Consider the following 14,541-nt stretch of genomic DNA (forward strand, 5'->3'; position numbering starts at 1 on the left):
CCCTCACCAGAGCAATGGAACTGATTAAAGTGCATGGACACTACACCAATTGCTAATTTGACTCTGGGTCAACTGACAGTTTTATCCAGCCAGATCTGGCCCTCCGTTGGGGACTTAACATTATCCCCACTACCCAGAGGATCTCATTAGCGACGAGGTCGCACTCGACCGGGATATAGGGGTATTGCATCGCCACGCTGGAAGTACAGGGCGTAACGGTCACCCACTTCAAATTATTCGTCCTTCCCCAATTGTGCGCCCCAGTGTTGCTGGGATTAGACTTTCAGTGTCAGTTCTGAACGGTGTCCCTACACTTTGGGGGACCCCAAGCCCCCTCTCGGTCTGCCATTGCCCCACCCCCGAAGCACCCGAGCAACCCGCCCCCGTGCCCCGGGGCCAATCCTGCGGCCTTTCCACACTCCGGATTGCCCCGCCAGCACTCTTCGCAAACCTCACCCCTGGCTGGAAGCCTGTGGCCACCAAAAGTCGGCAATATAGTTACGAAAACAGGCAATTCTAATGAATTCAGATTGCTGAATGAGGGCATCATCAAACCCAGTTCAAGCCCCTGGAGAGCCCAGGTGGTGGTTGTCAAGAACAGGGAAAAACTACGGATGGTGGTCGACTATAGCCAGACCATTAACCGCTTCACGGTCCTGGATGCGTACCTCCTGCCACGCATCACGGATGTGGTGAACCAAATCGCCCAATACCGCATATTCTCCACCATTGACCTACGTTCAGCCTACCACCAGCTCCCGATCCGCTGTGATGACCGACCATTCACGGCCTTTGAAGTGAATGGGTGGCTATATCAATTTCTCAGGGTACCATTTGGGGTCACGAATGGTGTCGCGGTCTTCCAGCGGGAAATGGACCGGATGGTGGACCAGAACGGGCTAACCGCTACCTTCCCGTATCTGGACAATAAACCACATTTAAAAATAAATAAAAATAGTGCAAGATAATGAAAAAGAGACAAGGTGAGCTAGTGTTTGTTGGGATTCAGAGAGGATGACGTTGTCCTTGTGCCACCAGGTCGTTGTCTTCAGGCTCCTGTACCTTTTTCCCAATGGCAGCAAAGGGAAGAGGACATGGCCTGGGTGGTGGGATACTTGAGGATAGTGGCTACTTTCTTAAGACACAGCCTCTTGTAGATGTCCTCGATTGAGTGAAGACTGGTGCCCGTGATGTTGCAGGTTGAGTTCACAACTCTCCGGAGTTTTTTTCCTATCCTGAACATTGGCATCTCTGTTCTAGACAGTGATACAACCAGACAGAATGCTCTCCATGGTACACCTGTAGAGGTTTTCAATAATCTTTGATCTCCTCAAACTCCTCACAAAGTATAACCACTGAAAAGCCTTTTTTTGTGATGGTGTAGCAGTCGCGTAGCGGGCCAAGTGGGCACACAGCGCGGTATCATGAACCGTCGCTGACGTGGTTCTTCATCAGGCTTGTGGAGCCGTAGACCAGACCGCTGGGTACTCACACGGTCAATGGACCGTTCGTGCGCGGTGCTGCATGTCAAGTAATGACATGTGGGTTTGCTGTGCCTCCTGCCAGAAGGTGTGGGGACCCCACTGTGTCTAATTTAAACATGCCACCCCCACGGATCGGCGGCAAACTCATAGTGATATCACCACCCCATTGCGTGGAGCCCGGAACGTGAGGGATATAAAAGAAGTATGTAAAACCCAAATAAATAGTCTTGGTTTGACTAACCTGGTGTATATGCATTGCTTTAGTAGCTCTACCAAGGTAGTCACTACAATGGCATCAAGATGGAGGCTCCAGTACAGATCCTCAAAGATGTTGACACACAGGAAATTTGAGGTTCTTTGCCCTCTGCACTGCTGGCCCCTCGATGAGGACTGGTTTTGGCTCTCCTGATTTCCTCCTCAAGTCCACAGCCATTTCCTTGGTTTTGCTAACGTTGAGTGCAAAGCTGTCATTGTGATACCACTCAACTAGCTGATCGATCTCCCTCCTGTACACTTCCTCATTCTGCCATCATCTGTGATATTATTGGCAAATTTGCAGATAGCATTTGAATTGGGCTTAGCTATGCAGTCATGGGTGTAGAGTGAGCAGAGCAGTGGGCTAAGCATGCACCCTTGAGGTACGCCTGTACTGATCGTCAGTGAGGAGGCGAGGTTGTTTCCAGTTCATGTGGTTCACAACTTTGAATGTATGACATTTGCTTTATTTGTACTGAGAATCGGACTGGTCAGCCACAAACGAGCCTGCAGCTGACGTGGACTTTTTACCCCCTCCATAAATCTTCGTCCGCGAAGCCAAGCCAAAGAAGAAGACTGAGAATGAGTATGGTTTATGGTTAAAGAAGGGAAGGGATATGGGAGAGATAATTAAGAACAGAAGATGCTACTGGAGAAGGGAGTTCTTCTTAACATTTTCTGGTCATTGAAGCAATATGCCACTGAAGAAAATATCATGGGAAAGTTTGCAATGGAGAGAAAATGCAGTAAAAGCTCAGGTAAGTTAAAGATTGTTTGAGATTGGGAGAAACAACATTAACAATTCAGGCCAACCTCAGTCGCCAAAACACGTCTGTTGAAAGAACATCTTACCAAGAAAGTTCCCATCAATCCTGTAAATGAAATAGAGAGATAGAAATACTCGACACGACAGGCAGTTTCTGTGGAGCAACAAACAGTTTTGGATGAATTTTAACGAGAATCCTAAAATGCCTCTAGTAGGCATTGCAGCATTGTCTTGTGTGTGGGCATAGAATAGGCTATGGTTAGTTATGGCATAAAGAGAGGTAATATTTGCACTCCCCATTTTTGAAAAATATTCATCCATATTCCTCAATGTCCTTGAGCTTTGAAGTCTCTAATTTGGGATATGCAGGTTAGTACATGTAGTTTACTTGATTATTTCTTCTTAGTTTGTTTAAATATTGAAAATTACCAAATTGACCACTGGCTTTGAGAATTTTTATCACAGTCTGATGTTTGTCTGCATTCTCATGCTTTCAAACACTGATGATTCAATTAAGGATTGAGTGCAGAGACCACAAATGACCATTCTTAAACAGGGTGACCTTGACCACAGTCCATCGTTTCAGAACTCAGCTTAACAAAGGGGTGCCTTAACAAGAAACAAAAGTGGAAATTGCATCTTAACTCACCTCAGGATGGACAATCTTTGAATTCAAAAATATTAAAGTCTGGCAAAACTAGCAAGTACCAGAGGACACTGATGTAAGGCGAGTGGAGGAAAATTTAATGGAGATGCCAGAGCAAGTTTTTTTTTTACACGGAGAGTGGTAGGTGCCTGGAATGCATTGCCAGGGGTGGTGATGGTGGCTTGTACAATAGGGACATTATAAAAACTCATGGATGTGAGAAAAATGGAGGGGTAGGGGTATGAAGTAGGGAACAATCAGATTGTTTACATGGGTTGGCACAGCAATGTGGGATGTGCTCCAATATTCTTTGTTCTAAGTGGAATGTCAATGTGGAAATGAGATTTCTTGCATTAATCAGTCTTTTTTTTTGCTGAGTTAAATATTTGCAATCTTTGACATTTCACGAAACTCATCCATGGAGTGTCTGCTCGTTCAAGCTTTATGATAATTAATATTAAATTCTCTCAATCGTATGCTGAGGCCCATTCTTAGACAAGGTCCAATTTAAACCTTATTCACTGAGCAGGTATTAAATTGCATTTTAAATTTTTTTATTTATAGCACAGTAGAAGCCAATGCCATTGAAACCCATGTTGCCCAATTATACCCAATTAATCTACAACCTTGTATGTTTTGGAGGGTGAAGGGAAACCAGAACATCCAGGAAAAACCAATGCAGGTCACAGAGAGAACATACAAATTCCTTACAATCAGCACCTGATTCAAACCCAGCTGCTGTAATACCAATGCACTACTGCTATGCAAACTGTGCTACATCAGAAGGTAAAATGCAGGATTCTGTTGACACCATGGTGAAGTGCTGCCAGACTGCTGTTCATCAATTTCAGCTCGACATTTAATACAATTAATACTAGGGGAGAAGCTGTTCTCACTGGGGATTCCGGGCCACAGACTGTCCAGGTCAGCAGCAGAACGTTGAGCACACCCTCCCCCACCTCCAGTTTAAATTCCATACGGAATACTTTGGTGGATCAAGAAGAACCTCAGGGCTGTGTGCTCACTCCACTTCTGATCCACAACTGCAATGCCAAATAGCTCCAACAGAATGATCACGTTTGCAGATGACACAACAGTAGTTGGCCTCATCAGCAACAATGATGAGTCGCACTACAGAGAAGCAGAGGAAAATCTTATGGCATGGTGGGAGAATAACAACCTGAGTCTCAACGTGGACAAGGTTAAAGGAGGTGATTGTGGTCTTCAAGTGGACTAGGGATGACCACCCAACATCTACACATTAAAGGCTCGGTAGTGGAGAGAATAGTGAGCACCAAATTCCTCAGAGTTCACTTAAGAAGTGACCTATCCTGGACACACGACATCTCCTCTCTTGTCAGGAAGATGCAATTCCTGAGAACACTGAGGAGGGCAAGGCACCACCCACCATCCTGTCAACTTTCAAAAGGATCTCCATCAAGAGCATCCAGGATGTGGTATGGTTGCTTCAGAGCATTGGATAGGTCGATCCACAGGAACCCAAGAGTGGCAGAGGATCACTAGAGTCTCCCTTCTCCTCCCCCCGCCACCATCATTGATGTGATCTACCAGGATCATTGTTTCAAGAGGGCTCGTAATATTATTGAAGACCCCTTACCACCCAGCACATGGCATCGTTCAGCTGCTCCAGTCAGGAAAGATACATGAGTATCAGAGTATTCTCACCCACTAGGGTGAGAAACAGCTTCTTCCCATAGGCAGTGTGTCTTCATCTGAACTGGAGGAGATTAATATCCTTGCAGGAAGGTTTGCTCGTGCTGCTTTGGGAGATTTAAAGTAGATTTGCAGAGAGATGGGAAATAGACTGCCAGAGCAGATAGAGGAGTGGAGGAGGAAAAAAATGGTGTTAAGATGGCATATAGAGACAGATATCAAAGGGTTGTGTGTGGTGGAAATAATGTTCTCAGATGCATCTATTTTAATGCAAGGAGTATTGTAGGTATGGATGGAATCCCCCCAGAAGTCTGGAAGGCTGGCGGCAAAGCTCTGCATATCAAACTGCATGAGTTTTTCATCCTCTGCTGGGACCAAGGAAAGCTGCCTCAGGACCTTCGTGATGCCATCATCATCACCCTGTACAAAAACAAAGGTGAGAAATCAGACTGCTCAAACTACAGGGGAATCACGCTGCTCTCCATTGCAGGCAAAATCTTTGCTAGGATTCTCCTTAATACCTAGTGTCGCCGAAAATGTCCTCCCAGAATCACAGTGTGGCTTTTGCGCAAACAGAGGAACTACTGATATGGTCTTTGCCCTCAGACAGCTCCAAGAAAAGTGCAGAGAACAAAACAAAGGACTCTACATCACCTTTGTTGACCTCACCAAAGCCTTTGACACCGTGAGCAGGAAAGGGCTTTGGCAAATACTAGAGCGCCTCGGATGCCCCCCCCCAAGTTCTTCAACATGGTTATCCAACTGCACAAAAACCAACAAGGTCGGGTCAGATACAGCAATGAGCTCTCCGAACCCTTCTCCATTGACAACGGCGTGAAGCAAGGCTGTGTCCTCGCACCAACCCTCTTTACTATCTTCTTCAGCATGATGCTGAATCAAGCCAATAAAGACCTCAACAATGAAGACGGTGTTTACATCTGGTACCGCACAGATGGCAGTCTCTTCAATCTGATGCGCCTGCAAGCTCACACCAAGACACAAGAGCAACTTGTCCGTGAACTACTCTTTGCAGATGATGCCACTTTAGTCGCCCATTCAGAGCCAGCTCTCCAGCGCGTGACGTCCTGTTTTGCGGAAACTGCCAAAATGTTTGGCCTGGAAGTCAGCCTGAAGAAAACTGAGGTCCTCCATCAGCCACTCCCCACTATGACCACCAGCCCCCCCACATCTCCATTGGGCACACTACAAAGAGATAGACAACAGACTCGCCAAGGCAAGTAGTGCTTTTGGAAGACTACAAAAGAGTGTGGAAAAACAACCACCTGAAGAAACACACAAAGATCAGCGTGTACAGAGCCATTGTCATACCCACGCTCCTGTTCGGCTCCAAATCATGGGTCCTCTACCGGCATCACCTATGGCTCCTAGAACGCTTCCATCAGCGCTGTCTCTGCTCCATCCTCAATATTCATTGGAATGACTTCATCACTAACATTGAAGTACTCGAGCTGGCAGAGTCCGCAAGCATCGAATCCATGCTGCTTAAGACCCAACTGCGCTGGGTGGGTCACGTCTCCAGAATGGAGGACCATCACCTTCCCAAGATCGTGTTCTATGGCGAGCTCTCCACTGGCCACCGAGACAGAGGTGCACCAAAGAAGAGGTACAAGAACTGCTTAAAGAAATCTCTTGGTGCCTGCTACATTGACCACCGCCAGTGGGCTGATATCGTCTCCAACCGTTCATCTTGGCGCCTCACAGTTCGGTGGGCAGCATCCAACCAATTTTCCCTTGCAACCGCTGCAACCGTGCCTGCCTGTCCCGCATCGGACTTGTCAGTCACCAACGAGCCTGCAGCAGACGTGGACATACCCCTCCATAAATCTTCGTCCGCGAAGCCAAGCCAAAGAAATAGTAGGAAAGGCAGACGTGCTTAGAAAATGGATTGGCACATGGAAATATGACAATTAATGAAATTTGGTTGCAGGAAGGCAGGCCCAGCAGCTCAATGTTCTGGGGTTCTTTTGTTTTAATTGCAAAATAGCTGGAGAAATGAATGGGGGAAGAGTGGCATTGCTCATCAGGGAAAATACCATAGCTGTGCACAGACAGGTCAGATGAAATGGCCTGTTTACTGAGACTATATGGGTGGAGCTGAGGAATGGGGAAGGTATGAAAGTATGATAACATTAATGGGGTTGTATTAGAGATCACCCAATAGTCAGCGAGAATTGGAGGAGCAAATCTGCAAGGAGATAGCAGAAGCCTCAGGCTGCTTTGAAGTCTGGCTACGCTGCTTTGAGGTCTTTCTACAGAACTCCACTGGAGTCATGGCCATGGAGGCAAAAAAGCTGCACCTACTCTTCTCCCAGGTCGGACATCAAGTGCTCCTGATGATCATGCACGCTTCAACGAACACGGAGGCAGGAACATACTCAAGGACCAGTACAGGAAGAAAGACAATGAGGTATATGCCAGGCACACGCTGGCTATCTGCAGACTGGTTAATCAAGTGATTAGTTCCTCTAGGCCCTGCATTAACTCACACAGCGTGCAACTTCCAGTAGGTGTTGGCTGCCCAAACCATGATCTGGGATGCCTATGTTGCAGGCATCAGGTTGGACTATGCACACCAGAGGCTACACAAGCAGAGTAAGTTGGACTTGAAAGGGGCCACCTCAAGAGTGTTACACTGCAATACCCTTCCCACCCTCACAATCGGCAACCTGCAGTTCATCAGCACGTTGCCCTGCTCCCCGCCCCCCCCCCGCCCCACCTGACTCGGGGTCTCTCTACTCTCCATTTCTGACACTTACTATGCAAAGAACTCTCAGCAAGACGGGCAAGAGCTGTTGCCGTGGAAACTTAAACCTCAGCATTGGGCATTCAGCACAACTTTTGTTATGCGCATTCCAGGTGCAGATTTTGTAATGGATCTGTTGATTTGCTTTACTCCGTTTTAACCACCCTGAGCTGCAGTAATGATGTCTTTAAGCACAGTCAGGGAAATGAAGTTATAATTTATAAGTAGTGTCAAAGATTCAAAGTTGCAGTAGATAAGTAGATCAAATAGTAAGAAACGTATATATTTTCTTTCACTTGACAATGAAAGCATCGCCCCAGCCCTCCCATTAACAAAAACAAATACCTCATGGGGTAGGGGACTTCAGGAGCTATTATTCAAAATCACAAATTGGCTAACTTTCAGTCCTGACTCCTCCTGGCTATTGTTACAGGGATCCAACATTACCACTTGTGGCATCCATTTAAAGAGGATGCAAGTGGGAATGACATCCTGGTGTTGGGAGACAGCCAAGGAACATCCTGGATATACTTCGGCTGGCCTGCCCCCTGCCTCGGCATAGCAGAGCAATAGCCATCTATGCTTAGGGAGCACCCAAATGTGAGGCCAAGGCGTGGGATGCGCAAGCCAAGAGAGGGCTCTGGCACCTGATGGATGACCTTGCACTGCCTGCTCACAGTCATTGGTGGGAAGAGTGCTCACGTTTGCCAGCCAAGCCAGAGAAACCAGGCACGTAAGTCAGTGATCAGACAAATTTTTTCTCTACCCTCCCTTCTGACACTGGGGAGTGGCTCCCACAGCACCCTTCCCCATCGGTGACACAACGACTCTGTTTGGTCAGGGTGGGGGAGATCTGAGAAGGTTGTCATTGAATTTGATTATGTACTGTTACGGAGTCCAGAGGACCCCAAAAACCAGATTCACAACACAGGGTACAGCACAGGTTTTGATGTAACATGGTTTATAATTTTGATATAGTAATAACCAAAAAGTGCACTTACTGTAATATGGTGATCAAATAGAAAAGCTTGGGAGACAAGATAATTGTTTGAAGAATAGTTCATAACCTACCTTTGACCTGCAGTCAAACATAACTGCAGAGATAGTAACTGAGACTTTAAAATTTTATTGTTGTTTATGACAATGCACCAGCTCATACAAACTGCTATATCTGAGTTGAATGAAAATGTCAAAATAATTTTTTTGCCGCCAAACAGAATCTCATTGCTGCAGCCCTTGGATCCAGGTGTCGTTACCATGTTCAAGGCTTATTATTTGCGATGAACATTCTCTCAAACCATTGAAGGCACAACAGGAGAAAACCCCATGACTTCAACACAGTTTTGGAAAGGTTATAACATCAAGTTTGCAGTCGGAAAAAATCGGTGAATCGTGGCTTGAGGTCACTACAAACAACATGAGAGCTGATTGGTCTGATTTTTTACCACATAATGCACGTAATATCACTAGTTTTGGAGCACAAATTAAAATTGTCTCAAGACATGTGGACAATGAAAAAGATCTGTCATTTTTCAGTTTCATATATCCCTTCTAAATATTTTAAGCACATGTTTGTGTAAGAGTTCTAGGTAAAAGAATAAATAATTATAAGATTGGAATATATTACATTAAAGTGCATTGTAATAATGCTTTGATCAGTGTAGTTTTCTATAACAGTGAACTTGCTTGGAATATATTAATCGTATTGTACAAGGTATGCCTGTAAATTGATCTGCATCGTTTTTTTTAAACGCATCTTTTTCTTATATAGTTATTACAAGTACATAGTTATTGATTGGCTTCATAGTTGGTTGCAGAGTAATGTGGCTTCCGAGGGTTGGAATGTTGTGTGTGGAATGTCTGGAATGTGTGTATTGCGGGTGGTCATGTGTCCTCCTCGTCTGGAACTTACTCGGAAGACATTTTTCTCTCTGTCTCGTAGACATCAGTCCATACTGGGTCAGTACTGCAGACATCACTGGAAGTGCCACGGGTAAGGTGTGCACTACACTGAAACTGAGCCGTTAGTACTGCAATAGGTCGGTAAGAGAGCCACAACCCTATTGGTCAGGGAACTGGGTGTGTGTGTAAGAATCTCTGCTTGTAGTGTGTGAGTGGGTCGAGTATAGGCTTTCTATAGTTCAACCAAAGTCCGAGGTGAATGTCAATATCGTTGATTAAGTGAAATAGTGTTCAAGTACTGTTTAATGTTCTCCCCTGTTTGTCTCCTGTGTGTTAATAAAAATTATGTTAGATAGAAACACTTGTGTCCAGACTGATCTTTCTGTGAACCCACCAAAACTGATACTCTTCCCAACACAATAGATTAGGGGTGAAATGGGAGAAGTTTAGGTGACACATCAGGGGGAATTTCTTCACACAGATAGTGGTGGGAGTATGGAACAAGCTAAGTAGTGAATGCAAGCTCAATTTTAACACAAGAACAATTTGGATGGGCACATGGGAATAGGGGCTATTCAATAGGTAGAATAATAGTTTGGCACAGATAAGAAGGGCCTGTCTTCTGTTCTCTGGTTCTAATAAATGTCTTATTATGCCCAGGGAAGAGTTGGGAGTGGGTTGTAGTGGTTTAAAGAGCTGATGTAGCCATGATTGGCCACATAGGATTCTTCTGAATTCCCAAAGCCACTCTTTTATCTGGATTATATCGATAATTCCAAATGAAGTGCAATTATAATATACAATAACTATCATCTCAGGTTTCCATGATTTAAATTATTTCAGTGCTCTGCACTCTCTCTCTCAGCATATCAGTCTATTCAGCTGTCTGCACTGCAAAGTGATTTCACTCCTGAGCTGTTATGGATGTTTGATTTTATATAATCACATTATCCCTAGAGAGTTCAATTCCCCCTTTCTATGCTTCAGTGATTTTCAGCACTGGAAGGTATGTACTTAATCATTTTTTGAAGAGGAGAAACTTCTGTCAGTTGCAATAATAGTTAATTCCTGTTGGGCAAGATAAATTAAGAGAGCACTTAGTTGAACAAATTATTGCCACATTTAGTTGAAAATGCTGAAGCTGTTATGAAATCCTAACTTAAGAATGTCAATCCATATCTAATCTTGGGGTTTTCTTTCAATTTGTATCTTTGCAACATTCTATGAAAAATATTCTTGCAAACTGACAAACCCCTGTCCAAAGAGAAATCAACAGCTATGCATAATTACTGTAACAAATAACCAATCCTGCATAGCTAAATCTATGTGAAATACGATACTTCAGGGGGAATGATTGGATAAGACCTACAAGTACCTGTATGGATAAATGATCAGATGTAACAGGACAAATGATGAGTGAATAGGTAAGTAAAAAAAAATAGATAAATGACAAATTAATTCACTGGTTGACAGAAATGGAGTTACTGTATATTTTATTAAAAGCAATTGGTCTATGAAGAATCTGTACATATGCCATAGAAAATCCTTGTCAACAGATTAAAACAGGGAGGCTACTGTTCTGAATGTATTTTGTTCAGTTCATAGGGTTGTATAATATAGATCTGATTAAATTTCACACTTGTCACAAGAGGTGCAAAATTTTGGGAAGTTCAGAGGTTATAAAATGTGAATTGTAAATGCAAGATCCGACATTCTTTTCATATGGCTCAAATTCAAAAGTTGTTGTAACATTACAGTCACAAGTGATACATTTGCTATGATGTTCATGAGAGAAGTATCACCCTGACAGTGCAGAGGATGAAGTCATTTAGAAGTACCCAATTATAATCCACTGAATTAATAACAGGCAGAAAATGTGTTCTGCTAGGTTCTCCAGGAGGCCAAGAATAGTGACTTGGAGATGCTGTAACCTGCTTCATTTGTGATCACTGATATCAAGCATTTTCCAATTTTGATGAAACTATTTGATTCTCATGGATGTTGTCAGCACCAGTGAGTGTTTCTACTTCCTTCTGATTTTATAAAAAGCTGATCCTCCTTGAAAGAAGCATCTTAGATCTGATATTTCCTTCAGTGTTCTCAGCTTGGGAAGCAATACACACAAAATGATTCATAACCCACTGGCAGATGAAGAATAGGCTCTTAATTCAGCACTAATGAAATACCTGCAAGAACTTGAAAAGGATAAATCAGAGGCATTAATTTGTGTCATCAGACATTAGAAAAAGAAGCAGAGTGCACCATGAGAGGCTCAAGGAGGAAAATGATAACACAAAGATAACCCATTTTAATTTATTTGGTTTTACTTACAAAATATTGCATTAATTATTAAGTTCTTCTGCATATTTTTCAATTTCACACTGAAATTACATACATTCTATTTCAGATGGACATAATGTTTCCCCCCTGTAACAACACAACAGTGTTTCTCACCGAGTTCTATTGACCAAAATACAGAATAAGTTAAGCAAACTTTCCATTTAAAAATAGCATCCATATTGCTTTAGCATACTGTGTGATCCACAATATTGGGAGCATTATGCAATAAAATAATCAGTCAAAATAAAGTTAAATTCTACTCAATCCAACTTCATAATATTCAGAAAAAAAAATGCTGATTCCTGGAGCTGTGCGGTTCATTTAATCAGAATTCAGTGCTGAACAGCATTCCCTGTATTAAAGGTTGACGTCTTTTCTAGCAACTAACAATGACAATATCTTTTTGAAGTCCGCTGAGCGTTTAACAAAAATATCAAATTTGTACTGTTCAGGACAAGAGCCAAATGATATAATGCTGGCATTGCTGAGTAGTATCTGACAGTTCTAAGTGAACAGACTAAAATGGACAACCACGAAAGAGCAAAAAAAGAATGCCAGAAAGCTACATTCTGTAATGCAATGCAGGAACAATTGGCTCTTCACGAAGAATGGAGACGAATTGAACATTTTTCACTATTCATTTTAAGTTCTAGTATTTACATGATGAATATAAACAGGGCAAGTCATTTCAAAACATCTGAAATATCACATCCATCTTTACTAACAGTGCTTGGAAACAGTCCCATCAGCTGCTATAGAACCTCATTTCCCTTACAAAATAACACAAAAGAGAGAAAAACAGGATCCTATCATTTTATTTGTTCAAAAAGACAAAAATTAATCTTATTTATTCACCAATATCCAGTCCATTAGTTCTTCCCCTTCATTTATTTTCCAGACTTCAGAGAAGGATTTCAGTTTCTCTCTAGAAGAAACAATAATAGCAGGGTGACAGATTGTACGTGTCGCATTAAGATTTGGCTGCCATGTCTACAACAGAGTGCAAATGTGAAGAAGATTTTCACATTTAATTATACAACTTTGTTGGATGCCATGATTTAAGTCCCACAATGATGTGGGAACAAAATCCTGATAGTCTTTAATTCTAAGCAATAATATCCATAAACATTAACAACTTGAACTTGTTTAAATGTTAGTCAACAACCCTGCCTATTTCACTGCAGGAAGGTACAGACCTTAATGTATCTTTATGCAAGGGCTTAACACTCATTCTGCCCAGGCTAGAAATGAGCTTTTACAACCACCATTATTAGGGAGTACCTAGCAAGCAAAAATAAACTACATTTTCATAAATCAAATGTTATGTAGTACATAAATTGTGAACTGTTGTTTATCAAAATTTACTGGAGAATTGAAGTGCTAAAATTTAACTGTTAGTGTTTTTGCACACCATTGTGCTCCAGAGCACCCATTCATTCTTCACCTGTGAACCATTGAGCATTAAGATAAAGAGAAATGTTTTATCTTTGGAATACTCAAGCTTTGAGGACCTGGATGGATCATTAGTAGGAAAATAAAGCTAAGGTTTGAATCAGCCTCAATCTAATTGAATGAGAAGCAGTTCTGAGGGGCCATCAACCCAGCTCCCGTCCAATAATGTAGACTATGATCCTGTGGCAGCCTCTATAGCAATAATGTGACAGATGTACTGGAAAATCGATGGAGTTACCTGTTTAAAAATTCCATTGAACAACTTTTTAATATTAATTAAAATGCCGCAGAGAAAAAGAACATATAGACTACTAATGAGAAAGAACTAGTATGAAGCATCGACACAACAACAAGCACTGGAAAGTTCAAGTTCATTATCCTTTCAAAGAGGAAAATAGAAGCAGTCTGAGAGCTTTATGAAAGCTTTAAAATGTCTCGAGTGGATTCACACTGATTATTGGCATTATGGTTTTTCACTGAAAAACCACTTCTTCTCAGTGCCTGAAGATAATTCTTTTTTTTCTTTGGCTTGGCTTCGCGGACAAAGATTTATAATTAGTAACTTGTAAAATCTCACTGGAAATTTTGTGTATCGGACTATTAGTCACCTCACAGAACATGGCACTAAATAGTGGAAATGACTACACGTGAAAAGATCACACTTTTGAAAAAATTGCAATGTACTACAGTTAGACAAGAGGAACATGAGACCCACAGGGGTCTCTCAGGTATGAGTTACCATGCCCACACCTCCATAGTCATTTCATTGGGCCAATACCATAACCAGAGGTAAATTACTAACCTCCAGATTTTACCAATATTACCAGTGAATACTGAGATGAAGTGTTTAAACTTTGGAATTCTCTATCCAAGAGGATGAGGGGGAGTGGAGGGAGGGATGAAATATTTTACCAGGACAACCTACAAAACCAGTCAATGTTAGCTACCCATCCTCAATTAACAATGGTAGCTGAAATGACCAGTTAAACAGAAGTAACTAGATTTTTTACTTAATGTATTGACTGAAATAGGAATCTATTTCACTAAGTGGATAAATTGCGATACAAAATAATCTGTGAATATCAGAAGTGTGAATAATTTTTTTTAAAATTTGTTGAAGTCCTTATTAATTTTATTTATACTGTATATTTTTTCTCAATGATACAGGTTCAGACGCAAATTATCCTCAGGATACAACAAACTTCAACAGATCCTTGGGATAGGCCGCTCAGTACTTTTTTCTTTTAATTGTATATTT

The 14,541-nt window shown here is 42.3% G+C and overlaps 1 protein-coding gene across 1 annotated transcript in view; it reads right to left on the minus strand.

Annotated features, from left to right (window-relative positions):
* Nucleotides 1-11,797: 11,797 nt before the first annotated feature.
* Nucleotides 11,798-14,541, minus strand: part of msh3 (mutS homolog 3 (E. coli)) — a 340,568-nt gene continuing 337,824 nt past the window's right edge. The window contains exon 24 of the mRNA XM_069936474.1: nt 11,798-12,756. Within this exon, the coding sequence (XP_069792575.1) occupies nt 12,675-12,756 (82 nt within the window). The 3' untranslated portion in view covers nt 11,798-12,674. The remainder of the gene's footprint in view (nt 12,757-14,541) is intronic.

Source organism: Narcine bancroftii, chromosome 1 (genome assembly GCF_036971445.1).
Source record: "Narcine bancroftii isolate sNarBan1 chromosome 1, sNarBan1.hap1, whole genome shotgun sequence".
NCBI classification, from domain to species: Eukaryota; Metazoa; Chordata; class Chondrichthyes; order Torpediniformes; family Narcinidae; genus Narcine; species Narcine bancroftii.